This window comes from Carettochelys insculpta, chromosome 20, assembly GCF_033958435.1.
Source record: "Carettochelys insculpta isolate YL-2023 chromosome 20, ASM3395843v1, whole genome shotgun sequence".
Taxonomy (NCBI): Eukaryota; Metazoa; Chordata; order Testudines; family Carettochelyidae; genus Carettochelys; species Carettochelys insculpta.
Genome location: NC_134156.1, coordinates 14,373,751 through 14,388,256, shown reverse-complemented (window position 1 = coordinate 14,388,256; position 14,506 = coordinate 14,373,751). Strand labels below are relative to the sequence as shown.

The 14,506-nt window shown below is 42.6% G+C and overlaps 1 protein-coding gene across 5 annotated transcripts in view; it reads right to left on the bottom strand.

The window, feature by feature from the left end:
• Positions 1–14,506, bottom strand: part of TOM1L1 (target of myb1 like 1 membrane trafficking protein) — a 44,310-nt gene that overhangs the window by 17,572 nt on the left and 12,232 nt on the right. For 4 of the 5 annotated variants that reach the window (XM_075014452.1, XM_075014457.1, XM_075014456.1 and 1 more), the window contains 4 exons: positions 13,642–13,791; positions 12,270–12,389; positions 10,249–10,359; positions 8,790–8,906 (listed from right to left, as the gene is read on the bottom strand). In XM_075014452.1, coding sequence (XP_074870553.1) covers positions 8,790–8,906; positions 10,249–10,359; positions 12,270–12,389; positions 13,642–13,791 — 498 coding nt within the window. The remainder of the gene's footprint in view (positions 1–8,789; positions 8,907–10,248; positions 10,360–12,269; positions 12,390–13,641; positions 13,792–14,506) is intronic. The other variant, XM_075014454.1, reaches the window with a different exon arrangement.

Sequence of the window (14,506 nt, the reverse complement as noted above, 5' to 3'; positions counted from 1 at the left end):
ATGACCTTTATGGATAGGAGAGACATGGAGCAGGAGGCTAATTGTTCAAAAGCAGGCTTAGTGAGTGAATAAGGTTCAAGACAGGTGTTTTATAGGTGCAAAAAGTCCCGATTAGGCATTGCCAAAATTTGCTTGGAAGAGGGTGTGTGAAGACTGAGTAGTCCAATGTAAGCACTGTATGGACTGACTGCTGCCAGATGGACCCATAGGGAAGTGACGGGCAAGCATGCTGACGTCAGGGAAAGAACATGATCTGTAATAAGAGTAATATCTGTGGCTTCTGACAAAACAGGACTTTGATGCATCCGAATAGAGAAATACTCACATGTGGCCAGAGAACATGTTCTAGTTGTGGAGTCCTTCCAACTACAAGAAAGGATGGTCTACGCAGTTTCAAAACACAACAGCTTTAAAGATGATGCCAGGTCTTGCTGCTCCCCTGAGTCAGATTGGGAAATGTAGCAATAGTGACTGGTGCCCGAGATGACATGCTTAGAAGGATCAAGAACCTCAACTGTCTGGACCAAGAGTGGACTGAGAATAACTTGTGCTCTGCGCTGCCAAATCTTGTGCAAGACTTGAAACAGATGTGATCATGGAAGAAAGGCATTGTTCAGATGATCTGATGACCACAAAAATAGCTAAGTGTTGCTCTGTGACTGGAGCCCCATGGTTCCTCCAGAACAGAATACGCTGCATTTCCTGTTTGAGAGGTCAACAGGAGAAGCATTCCCCTAGACCAAAAACATTGTTTACCACAGTTTTGTGACTGATTACCAAGTGGCCGCTGAAACAGTCTGCTAGCACATTCTGGTTTCCTGGGAGATAGGCTGCCAACAAAATAATCTGATTGCGAATGTACCAGTTCCACAAACTCATTGCTTCTGTACACAGGGTGGCAGATCTCACTTCTCCCTGTTTGTCATGCAAAAGGTTGTGCAGTCTGACATAATGAACACACAATAACCTTTAATAGGAAAAGGTTTTGAAAGCCTTTGAGCTGCTCATAGCTATTGATATGCATCCTAGACACTTGAGATGTTCAGGTGCCTAACACAGAGATCACCCTGGCTGGTGGGAAGGCAAGAAAGGAAACATGGATGCAAACCGGATGGCGATTCTTCCACCATGACAGGGATGAGATCTCTTTGGTGGGAAAAGTCACTGATAGCCAGTTTGGCAAGTACACAGTTAAACACCACAATTGAGGACTTTCTGACCATGCCTATGACACTTAGGACATGCTAAGTTTTCTTGGACTGAGCTACTGTTCAGTTTAAGACTGGACTGGACCTGATTTCTTCAAAGAGGATTTGGAGGAAGACTTGGCCTTGCACTTAGGAGAATAAGCCCTGCTCACCCATCAAGACCCCGTGAGGGAACAGTAGGGGTAGACATCTTTCCTCCTAGTCTGGATCTCATGGCAGGAGATGCACTCCTTGGTAAGCCAAGCAAGTGTATAATGGGGGGAGGATTCCCAGGCCTGCTGGGTCAAGTTGTGGCTTCATGCACATTTCTATTTGGCTTCCTAAGGTGACATTCCTACCCTCCGTTTGGATGGCTGGGGAATGAACATCAGATACTGCATTTTGCTGTGATCTTTCTCAGTCAGACAGCAATAGTGACTGAGAAGGATCATAGGCAGGAAGACTAACTTTTGAAACTTGCAGTCCTGGGCAATGTCCAGCACCCACACAGAGTCCATGGGTGGGAGAATAGGGGCTACCCAGGTCAGGGAGACTGAAGGACTAATTAAAAACCTACTAAAACTACCCTGTAGAAAGGTTAAAACTCTAGAACAGAAACACTTTATAGGCTGCTAAATCTGATTTGACAGATAAAGAAGAAAGCTGAAGCTCTGGACACTGGAGGTTCTAACCTGGGTCATGAAGCAGTGAGAAAGAACTGGAGCAGCAGTTGGTACACCCTACCCTTTATTTCTTGAGTTAGAGGCAAGGGATGAGCCAGTTGGGTCCATCTGTGTGGAACAATGGACACTCCCTTGAACTGAGTGACCTAGCTTGAGATGCAAAAAGAACATCTTGTTCTTGTAAAAGGAACTTGTATTGGTTTCTTAAGGCACTTTGCTTTGAAAATGATCTTGGGATTTACAGGCTTAAAGCACATTTAAAGGGAATAAGCCTCCTGAACACTGCTTCAGGAATGGTGAAATTCTCACCCTACCCCATCCCAGCAAATAATTTGACTATTTAGGTGTCAGCAGGCAAATCTGTTTACACTCCCGCAGACTTTCTGATGGCATGCTTCCTTTCACAATATACACATCTAAATCTTTCCCAGACATCAATTAAAAAATAAGCAGAGACAACGATAATTTGCTGTATTCTTTCCCCAAGGCCCTCAAAGGAATAATGAAATGAGACAGTCTGGGCTCAATCACAGTTACCAGCCAAACAGTACTAAGTGCAGCTCAAGAGAAGGATTCTGTGAAGCAGTGACTTTTGTGCTTATTGGATCCTGGAGCAAGTCTAGTGCTCACCCATCCGCTTCTGGCTTTGAGGGTCCAATGTAGCATCTAGGCAGCAACAGGGCATGGGCTTGCCCTAACCTTATCGGCTGTGTTTACACGTGCCACTTCTTCTGGAAGCGGCACCCTACTGAGCTATCCGGAAGATGCTAATGAGGCATGGATGTGAATTTTCCACACCTCATTAGCATATGAGCACATGGTTTAGAGTCTGGAAGAAGCTCTTCCAGACTCCGAAGTACACGTGCAGATGCGTGGCCCATTGGGGATATTCCAGAAGGAAACCCTCTTTCCAGAAGCCTCTTCTTCCAGAAGATGCGTGAGGGCTGCGCATCTGTATGTGCACTTCGGAGTCCAGAAGAGCTTTATTAGCATCTTCCAGATAGCTCATTAGCATGCCACTTCTGGAAAAAGCAGCACATGTAGACAGAGCCTTCCTGTTTTCACACAGTAATATCTATCACACCAAGGGGCAGGAAGCTGGGGGAACAGAGCTGCCACTTCTGCACAACCTAGGGATTTCCCTGAACAGAAGAAATATTCCACCAGCTGATTAAACAAGCAGAAAGGCTACCCTGTACCTCTGGAGCAGCAGGACTAAGGATACGTGTACATGGCAAGCAGCAACCCACAGTAGTGAGTTTTCAGAGCCCAAGCTCCAGCTCAAATTCAAATATTTATAGAACTATTTCTAGAACTGTAGCACAAGCCCAATCTGTAAGCCTAGGCTGTGTGATGTGAATTTTTGCTTGCCTTCTAGATCTAACCCAAGAGTCCAGCCTGAGAGGCTACGATGCATTGTAATATCCATTCTACAATTGTGTAAACTGATCCACAAAGAGAAGTCATACTACTTGTTCAAGGTCACGTGGTGGCATGGTAGCAGAAAGAGGGAGAGATTCCAGAAGGCCTGACTTTCATTGCCTTGCTCTATCCATTAGACCACATATTGCTGCTCCAATCTCCAGTAAATATGGGAGTTGTAGCCTGTAAGTATATATATTTGATTTATAGCTTATAATCTTCTAGACAAGCCTATTCCTGAATCTTTCATTATTTTATTCTATTCTAGCAGTAATGCATGGACCTACTGCTTACATGCCTATAAGAAGTTAGCTAAGTATAAAAAAATGTGCTCAAGATAGTTGTGAGTATGTAGAACTTTACAGCCCTCCTAAATAGGTTAGTCTAACCCCAAAGTGGTCTATGTGCTGACATGGAATGCAACATTATCTTGTGTGATAGCTGAAGGTACCAAAAATACAATGGTCCTGTGAGACTGGACATATTGCTTTACCATAACATGGGGTGGGAGTCGTCATGTTGTACTTCTTGGCATTCTAAGCACAGATGCCCAATTTAGAGATTTGTGGAGGACATGAAGCGACATCTCATGCATATTCAAAGGGTATCTCAGTCTGATCCTCCAATCAAATGTGCCTACCCTCAGAAACTTAAGAGTGCAGAAGTCCAGTTTTGGCTTTGGGAGACATAACCAAAGTGACACAGGAAGGCCTAACACCCGACAGTAGAGACAGCTGGTCGCTCACCCTTAGAAGAGAGGATTTTCTTCCTCAAACTCTCCTTTGTTTTTTCTGTCTACAAGTACTAGTAGCTCTTTAAATTCTTCAGTTTCCTCTGCTCTAATCCTCTGACCACCAGCAGAGTGAGACTGGCCTTCAACTCCTCAGGTCTTCAGGAGGGAGCATGAGTACGGTGTTATACTAAGCATTTGTAATTGTACACTCAGGTTGTGCTTCTGTTACCAATGTGGGGGCTGAATCCATGTATGTATTCAACACCCTAGCTATATTACTGTGTGTGATTTTGATACCAATTGCTCTTAATAGCTGTAGTCCACAGTGGAGGGTCAACTTAGAGATTCTCAGGTCAGAATGGCAAGCCTACACCCAAAACAATATTCCAAATCAAATTCCCAACCCCTGGTCAACAGAGTCGGTGTCCAACCCACTGCTGACACAAGTCCTCATTGTTTTGTAGGATCCTTTTCTTTCTCTTTGCTTTGTTTCCCCTTAAGATGAGTGAAAAACTTCGTACCAGACGCTTGATGTTTATTGGGCTAAGCAAAGTCCTTTGCACTGTTTCTAAATAAGTCTTCCCACTACTTTTTTGCTAGCTTGGGAGAAAATTAATATGAGGAACAAGAAAGTTGAGATAATTTTTTTAAACAGTGTTATTTATTGCATGAAGTCCTTTGCTTTCTGGTGACCATAATTACAGTACATAGTCAACGTGCACTAAGATTATTTCATAATATACACCAAAGGAATTATTAAACCCTACATCATTTCAGGGAAGCCATTAAGTCTATTGTGTACAATAAATAAATATTTAGGCAATCTTTATAAAAAATGTGGCATTTATCAGAGAGTTGTATACAGGCTACTCTTGCAACTCAAATCCTGAGAAGCACACAATATATAGTGCTGGCTACAGATTTAGTCAATATTTAAGAATGTAAGAATGGCTATACTGGGTCAGACCAAAGATCCATCTAACCCAATACCCTGTCTTTTGACAGTGACCAATGCCAGGTGTCCCAGAGGAATAACCAAAACGGGTAATCAGGTGATCGCTCCCCTGTTGCCCATTCCCAGCTTCTGGCAAACAGAGGCAAGAGACACCACTCCCACCCATCCAGGCTAATGGCCACAGATGGACCTATCCTCCTTGATTTTATCTGGCTCTTTTGTGAACCCAGTTAAAGTACAAAGCCTTCACAACATCCTCTGGCATGGAGTTCCACAAGCTGCCTGTGTGTTAAGTGAAGAAATACTTCCTTTTGTTTTAAACCTGCTACCTATTAATTTTAACTTGTGACCCCAAGTTCTTGTGTTACGGGAACAAGTAAATAACTTACTTTCTCAACACCAGGTATGATTTTATAGACCTCTATCATGTCCCCGTTAGCCTCCTCTTTTCTATGCTCAGAAGTACCACCCTTTTTAATCTCTCCTCATATGGTAGCTGTTCCAAACTCCTAATAATTTTTAATGCCCTTTTCTGAAATTTTTCCAATGCCAAGGTATCATTTTTAAGATGAGATGACCACATTTCCACACAGTATATATGTGCCAGGGATTTATATAGAGGCAATAAGAAATTCTGGATAAGATACTTAATTGTTGAGTTTTTAGAAATCATATCTTTTTAGTGCTTGAATGTAACAACTCAAACATTACAGGGGAAGTCTATTACATGAGATTTTTTTTTAAAAAAAAACACAAAAATGCAGCAATTAGCAGATGGCGATATAAATATACATCCCCTTTGCCATTGTAAAATGGCATAATTATAGATTTTACTGTGATTGGATTTTCTTTTTTTTTTTTTTTTAAATGAATTTAGGTCACATCCTGTCTTCTGGTGTCTTTACCCTAGTTTGGTCCTCCCGCAGTTCTGGGATTGGCTCCCTATTACAACTTCTTGCAGGAAGGGATCCTCTTATTTCCCCAGGCATCCTGCCCTGGAGGCCAACCATGAGTGGGATGGTATAAGAGCTAGTATGCACCAGCCCACACCAGTGGAGGATTCTCTTGGCTCAGGGGAATTTTCCACTGGCCAACTGAAGTTACATTTAAGACGTGTCCACAGAAGTTGCTACAAGGTACATTAGCTCTCCAAAACGTGTGAAGGCAGAATAAAAAAGTCTCACTAATGGAACTTTTCCTCACGCCAGCATTTGAGGACAAGTTTAAAAACATAGGGGAACTACACGAGAACCAGGCTTATATGATCCTTGTGAAACATATGGCTGAATTGAGAATTTCCATGGGTAGGTAACTACACCTATCCCTCAATTTATGAGCTTTCGATTTATGAATTTTTGCTCCAACTAATTATGTAAATGTATACCTGTTTTTCAATTTACAAACATTTTTGCTACAAAGAAAAACCAATCTTCATCCGAGCATCTGCTTTGTTAAGTAAGGAACATGGAGGGATACAGCAGTACAGTGTGCGAGGCTGATTCATTTCCCTCCCAATTGGTTCGTGTGCCTCATTGTGTTCGTGTCATCTTGATTGTGACAGATTTTTCTGACAAACAATTCTTCTGATTTGTCACACTTGATAATTTTTGGACCTCTGTGCTTTATATATTGAGTCTGTTCTGGTAAAGCTATCATCAGACGCACCATTATTTTGTTAGCCTTTAAAGTGCTACATGACTGCTTTTTTGTTTTCATCTTGATTGTGAGTGGTATTAATCTTCAAACACCTTTGTTATTTGTGATCATCATGGGTCCTAAACATGAAAAAGTTTCTTCAGGAGGTGTTACTAAGGTCAAGAAACCAAGGAAAGCAATATCCAAGGCTGCCAAACTTGAAGTTATTAAAAGTATTGAAGAGGGCCAGCAATCAAAAGACAGATGTTTGGCAATGAACTTGGCGGCATCAACAGTACATGTGATCTTTGTGTGGAAAGAAAAGGTAAAAGAAATGGCAGAAACATATGTAAGTGGAGCTAAGTTGCATTGAATAATAAAGCCCAGAGATGCAATAAGGGGTAAACTTGACAAACTCTTAATATATTGCATCGATAGCCATAATTAATGCAACATGCCTTTGAGCTTTCTTGTCGTAAGGGAGAAAGCCCTGTGTTTGAGGACCTGAAGAAGAAAGCCGAGGAGGAGCGGCAAGTTGGGGCCGCCAAAGTAACTTTCACAGCAAGTCACGGTTGCTTTGAGTGCTTTCAAGTGCACTCACTTTATCATAGTCTGTGTGTTACATGTGAAGCAGCATCTACTGATATTCAGGCAGCTAACATTTTCCCATTAACATTTCCCATTAACATTTTCTCCAAAGAAATCTTTAATGTTGATGAAATGGGGCTTCTCTAGAAAAGAATGCCTTCTCAAACTTTTATTTCAACAGAGGAAACAAAAACAACAGGTTTCAAGGCCTTGAAAGATCAACTGACATTACTTCTTCGTGGAAATTTGAGAGGAGACAGAAATTGAAGCCTCTCTTAAAGGCCTAAGTAAGCCTGTGGTCTAGCAATCTAATTGAAAGCCATGGGTGACAAGGCAGGTTTTTGCTGATGACAATCTACCTTTCCTCATTCATCTATAAATACTGTGTTGAAAATAATCTGGATAATAAATGTCTGCTGATCTTTGCTAATGCTCTGGTCACTCTACCAAAGTCAAAGACTATGGTGATAACATTTGAGTGGATTTTGACACCAAATACTACTACTGTACTTCAGCCAATGGACCAATGCATCATTGCTATATTTAAAGCTTACTATCTGCAACTGGTGATGAGGTATCTCGTATCTGCATCAGATAGAGATGATAAACCAACAATTAAGCAGATGTGGAAGAACTACAACATCAAGATGGCTATAGAAAATATTGCAACTGCATGGAATAAATTTACTCAAAGTATCCTGAATCATGTTTAGAAAAAGCTATTGCCCAAACATGTTCATGATTTCTGTGGTTTTGAGGGTGAAGTTAAAGACATTCAAATTCTATCATGTAACTGGCAACTCGAGCAGAATTCAATAAGGTAGACACAGAACATGTTGCAGACCTGTTATTGTCACACTGAAGAACTGACTAATGAAAAATTAATTCAGCTGGATGCAGAAAGGTTATCAGAAAAGGAAGCTGGACTAATGTCATCTTCAGGCTGGACCAATGGAACTGTGAAGTCTATCTTTTAAGGTGAACACTTAAAACCAGAGCTCCACTTTCTGCACTGGTTCTTGGTCTGCCTTTTAAGTACAGGAGTTGACCCTAATGTGACAGTGACCTTACTACCACCTATTTATTCATGGGGCAGTTGCATTCAGCTGGCATGTGCTTACCCTCTGAATTGAACACCTGGGTCTGAGTTTCAGGACACTCTTGAGAGATGTACCTCCACTCTAATTCATTCCTCCAGCAAGCCACTAGATCTAGAGTTTTCACTGCAAGATGCACTTGTCCTTTCCTGCCTGATTTCCTACCAGGTGGAGGCAATTCAGGGAAGAGAAAGCCAGATCACCACCAAAGGCAGAAAACACAAAATCTACAAACTGTAAGTGCTGGGGACAGATTTAGTCAATATTTAAGAACATAAGAGTGGCCATCCCAGGTCAGACCAAAGATCCATCTAGCTCAGTATCCTGTCTTCTGATAGTGGCAAGTCACCTCTATCACCCATTCCCAGATGGTAGTTTTCACTTTGCAATATGAGTGCAGACATAAAAAGGATGGACACAATGTATGCTTTTTTAAACAGACCATAAGCAAGCAATCAACACATTCTTAGCTAAAATGTTGTATGGCACCTGTAAGATATCCATGTCATCAAGATTCTCTGACCCAGGAACATTTTCCTTTAATATCGTTGACATGACTTTTGCATTCATTTTCACCATATCCAGTTCGCTGTAGAGCTTCCCAATCTGTTCAGTGCAATGGAATGGAACGTTAGATGGGCAAGTAAAGAAAATGTTATGCTCTCCACATCAACAGTCTTGCTTGCTCTTTTATTGGCTCTATTATGGGCCTGTCCAGCAAAGCCTTACTTCAGCCTTTGCACAGATGATACTCCACGGAGAGGGCCCTCCCAACTTCATGTAAAAAACATGTCATCACGGGCTGTGAAATAAGTCCTTCCTCCTAAAATCTGATCTCTTTGCTTCTACAAGCACCCTAACTACAAGTCCCTGCTGCACTGGGGAGGGACCGGACTTGCCCTTCTCTAGCAGGATGGCTGGGGAGTGAAGAGCGGGGAGATCAGACCCACCTCCAAGTACCTTTTGGGTTGAGACCACCATAGTTACAATGCCGTGAAATTTCAGATGTAAACATCTGAAAACATGAAACTGCGGTACAATAGGCCCTATCCATAGATGTTAAAGGAGTTAGTCAGGCTTATATCACTGCAAGGCAGTTGGTCTCAAACCTGAGCAATGTGGAGTGAGATGCTGCTCTCTCTCTCTCCTTTACTATTAAGTCCTATTACTATTAAGTAGAAAAACTTTTTATTTATCCACAGGCAAGTGAGGCGCTGGCTTGTCCATTTCTTCCTACCGTTTAAAAATGATTTCTTCACATTGATGTTTTGCAAAAACGTTCTTTCCCTTCCATATTTGAAGTACCCTCTTTTCTTATAAATTAACACAAAAGCACCCTTATAAGAGCATTAGAAATAAACACACTGAAAAAAGATTTCTACTTTCCTGTGGAACGGCTCCCTGGTCATTGTGCAATCCTTTCTGGAGCTCTACTAAGATCTGGCACATGAACATGTAACAGTTTCTAACAAACACGCACCATGGAAATGCAGCAGGGATTCAGCCCAGGATAGTCAAGAGAAGCCTATACTGTTTGAGCTAACAAACATCTTCCTTGTAGGAGCCTCTAATATAGGGGTCAGTAACCCTTCTGAGGCAGAGTACCAAAATTTGACTTTTTGACCTCTATGTATGGTCCAGTGCTGGCGATACTTTTTAAAGTCACTAATAGTCCTACTTACAACAGCTTCATTACTAAAGATGCAGAGCTTTACCGTTTAGGTGGTGGTTGGTAGCATTAGCTGGTCTTTTGCTAATCCACAGGTCGCCTGGCTTTGAGCAAGCTCCTGGCTGCATGGGGGAGGAGGGGCAGGGCTGAGCTGCCACCTCATTAGCTCACATGCCAGTGGTTGCTGACCCCTGCTCTAACATTATATACTATATGAACCAGGGAATCATGATGACAGACACTTAGCCAGCATATTTCAAAAGAAAGACTGTACTGTACCTGTTCAGAAGTCAGTGTGATTGTTGGAGCTGGGGATCGATGCACCATGGTACTTTTCACAGAGGCAGAAGGAAGTAATGGCTTTTCAGAGGGCCATGATGAAGCTCGCTGCTATACGATATAAAAGGGGGCTTTTGTTTAGCCTGAGAATTGACACTGCCATGCAGATGACATTGCTATAAAACATCATGATGAGAGCAGACAACAGCAAGTTATCCTCTTTATAATAGGTGCTGCGATGCTGTCAGGGAGGAAGACACTGCTGGAGTTGTCTGAGTGAGTTCTATTTACTGAAGTAAACCAATAATAATTTTGGAATAAAAAGCAGACTTGGGATGCAGTTTCCCTTTCAACTGATTTGCTAGCAAGTGAATCCATCACAGGAAGGATTGTGAATGGCAACATGCATTGTCTCTTTCTGACAGGGCACGGATCAGCCCATATTTGGTGTGAGAGTTTTGTTCCTTTCTTCAGAACAGGTGTCAGCCTTTGCTGCACAAGAAGCCTGCTAAAGGGAAAAAGTTAGCTGTGGCTTGAGATGGTGCCACGTGAGAAAAGCAGAAGCTATAAGAAGAAAGGGCCTAAAATTACTTTCTGGGAGAGGAGTTGAGAGTAATGTTCCCTCTAATTTTTTCCAACCGGGGCAGAATAAATTTTTTGATGTGCATCAAGCCATTCATGGATGAGCAGCACCAAGAGAAACACATGCTGCTCAATGCGGGTGCTCTGCTAATGAGCTGGGCAGCACCTGACTCCCTCCCGGGAGGCCATCCCAGCACTCAGCTTACAGGGAATACTGTTTAATGGGAAAGTAGACTCCGCTGGCTCGCAAAACTGAAAAGCTCTGGATGCAAGAAGCTTTGTGGGCATTTTGGGTTAACCTGAAGGCCGGTATCAGACACTGTGCTTAAGCCCTTTGGGTCAAATGTCTATCAGGAATGGTTTAGACAGTACTTGGTCCTGTCATTGGGGCAGGGGGCTGGACTCGATGGCCTCTCGAGGTCCCTTCCAGTCCTAGTATTCTGTGAAATGCTGTGTGGAAGTCATTAGAGATTTGCCACTGATTTCAGTGGCTACAGAGCCAAAGTTTCAGAAGACATTTATTCCCACAGTTACATCTGGGTGGGGTAGAAATAATTACACAGCCAAAAGACTCAGCACAAAGCCTCATCTGAACAGCCTCAGTCAAAATACATCGTTCTTCCTATATTTTAATCATCAGGCCAGTCTCACAATAGTTTTGAATCATTTCTGCCTGGGCTAATTAGAGGATTTTAAATTCGTAACTGTGGCATTCCACAAGAAGGGTTCAGTCTTCTCGAAAGTCTTATGAAAGCTCTTCCAAGTCATCAGAAATGGCAAGAAACAAATTAGGAAATTTGCTGCATGTACAGCTGTTATAGACTGCTCCCATTATAATGAAGGATAGTTTTTTTCTAGCTATGCACAACAATATCTTTGACCAACTTGAACAGTAAAGACAGATCCTTTATCTACAAAGTTGTAAATGTTATAGCAACTGTACAAACAAATTGGTAGAGACTTATACAGGAAGGACCTTTCTATTAAGCATCTCTGCCTCTCACAATGCCAACTGCAATACAAACTGCAATGTGAATTTTATATGGGGAATGCTCACGTTCTGAATCAATGGGCATTTTCATGAAAAAAAACCCGGCTGAGACTTTCAAAAATGCCTGAGAGATGTGGACACTCAATTGCCATACATTTTGATGGGAACCAAGTCCCCAAATCTCTGAACTAGCATTAAAAGACAAATCTCCAAGATTTACACTTCCTGTTTCAGACAGATTCCCCCAAGCTGTGATTTTTAAAATAAAAACAAGTGTTAACTAAGTTTTTAAAACAAATACTGCAGGGCAGAATGTGCAATCGACTTCCTAAGCACGTTAACAGGATTTTCATGGTTTCAAATATCAGAACTAATAACAAGTAACCCACTTTTGTCCATAATCCTCTCGCAATTAACTCTGTTTAATAGAGATGAACCTTGTACTGACCTTTGGCGTCTCTGGGTTTGCATCAGAAGATGGAAACTGAACTCCTTTCTTTAGCAGTTCCAGGTACACCTCCTTCATTTCACTCACATCCACGGTTTCTTGGAGTCTGTAGGCCCAGGTCTGTTTTTGAAAAATCAGTGGGAACAAAAATCAATTTTTTAAATGTGTTTTAATGTTCATTTTTGCTGGGAGAAGCCATATGGCTGGAAAGATTTCAGGGGCTGCCAGTCACCAGGCAGCAGCAAAGATTTTTAGGGACTGCCTCTTGCCAGGGGGGACATCTAAACTACCCCTTTAACCACCTCCCCGCTGCCAGAGAAAGCCCCTGAAGGAACCCCCTCAACTGGCCGTTCAACCAATTTCCCCCATGACATCCATCACTGAATGTGGGAGGGGCGGCTGTAACCTGTTTCTGGTAGACGTCATATCATTCTGCCCAGGCAGGGGTGGCATCAAGGGGGAGAAAGTGGCTGGGGGTCCAGTTGAGATGGCACAGTCACCTGGGGGATCCCAGGGCACAGAGTCATTCTGGCACGTGGGTATGACTGTTCCCTGCCTGGCTGATCAGGAGAGAAAAAAAAAAAAGTCATATCTAAAGGTGTTCCTTCTGTGGGGCAAAAGCAGCTGAGCAACCAGTTTACTTGGTTCTGTTACCTTCTGAAGCCGGCTTATTTGGTTTGGTTTTGCCTGGAGTTCCCTACTTTTCCTTCTTTCCTTCTGAGAAAATGGCCACTTGCTTTCCATAGGAGCAGAATGAGGCAATGTCTTGTGGGAAGATGACATCACATACCCACAACCATTTGTGGGGCATTTTTTACCCCTACTGCACCAGCAAAAAAACCCAGAATACTATGGGGCTCAGGGAACTGTGGGATAGGTTTCCACAATGCACTGCTGCAACAGTCTGTTTGGCCTTGCAGTGTTGCAACACTAACTCGACTTTGTGGGGAGAGGAGGATAATCAACATCGAATTTACAAAACCCAGTGTTATAAAATCAAATTTATATTGTAGTGTAGATGTAGCCGAAGAGACTTTTGAATTGCAACAGTGCAGACACACACATTTGTCCAAATGGGGGCACTCATGAGAGTTGACAGCCACTTTGTTACTGACCCTATTACACTCCTTTTCACTTTCCCTCCCCACCTGCACAGAAAGAGGAACACATTCAGCCATCAGGGAAAGGGGCAGCCAAAGGAGCCTTTCCATGCCTCTCCCTTCACCCTGCACTCCTGGCTACACTTGCAGCAGTAGCAAGGACACCAAAGAACATATTCACAAGTGGTTACCAAGAACTCCCTTCTGGCACACTGCAGGATTGCATCACTAAATATTTATTATGTACACATAAATATTTACAGTTGACTTACCCTGATAAAAGCCAAGATTGTGTCCTGTGTATCAATTGGCAAATTGTATCTTGGATTCAGCAGTTTCACCAGCTTGTCTTTGCAAAAGTCTCTCTTCACAACTAAAGACTGGAAGCTTGGGCCGCAGTTTTTCATGCACATGTCGAGAAGCTGTACAGAGAAGGCATTTCAATGACAGTGATAAAAAAATAACTTGACCATTTCCATTTTTTATCCTTTTCCATTCATGCTTGGATGCTACTGTGATAGAAAGAGGAAATTGGACAGTTTTGTATGTACAGCACCTAGCACAGTGCGTGTATGTCCATGACTAGGACCGCTTGGCATAGTCAGAATACAGATCATCCATAATAGGGAGATGGACTGATCCTTATTGCCTACAGGTTGAACCTCTCTCTCCGGGCATCCTCAGGACCTGACTGGTACCGGACAAGAGAATTTGCGGGATGATGGGAGGTCAATATTTTCTAGCACATTACCAACACTTCACTGCTTCCTGGGTTCAGACATTTAGAGGTAAGTTAGAGCTAAATAACAGCACAGAACACTGAGAACCAGGACTGGTGCCTGTAAACAAACTTTATGGGACCACGGGAAACTTGGCCTCGCCTGTGACAAGTGTTCATCCGATAAATTAAAGACATTCCAGATTACAGAGTTCTCTGGACAAGAGTGTTCTGGATTAGAAAGGTTCAACCTGTATAAGGCTTTTCACTGACTTGAAGGGATGCCCACCAGAGAATGCTGGTGGTACAGGCAGAACTTAACCCAGCTGTCCTGGGTCAAACTTTAGGAGCCCTAACCCCTTGACCATATTGTTCCAGACAGAGCAGAATAGGGTCTCTCTTTACTATGCCCCACCCAG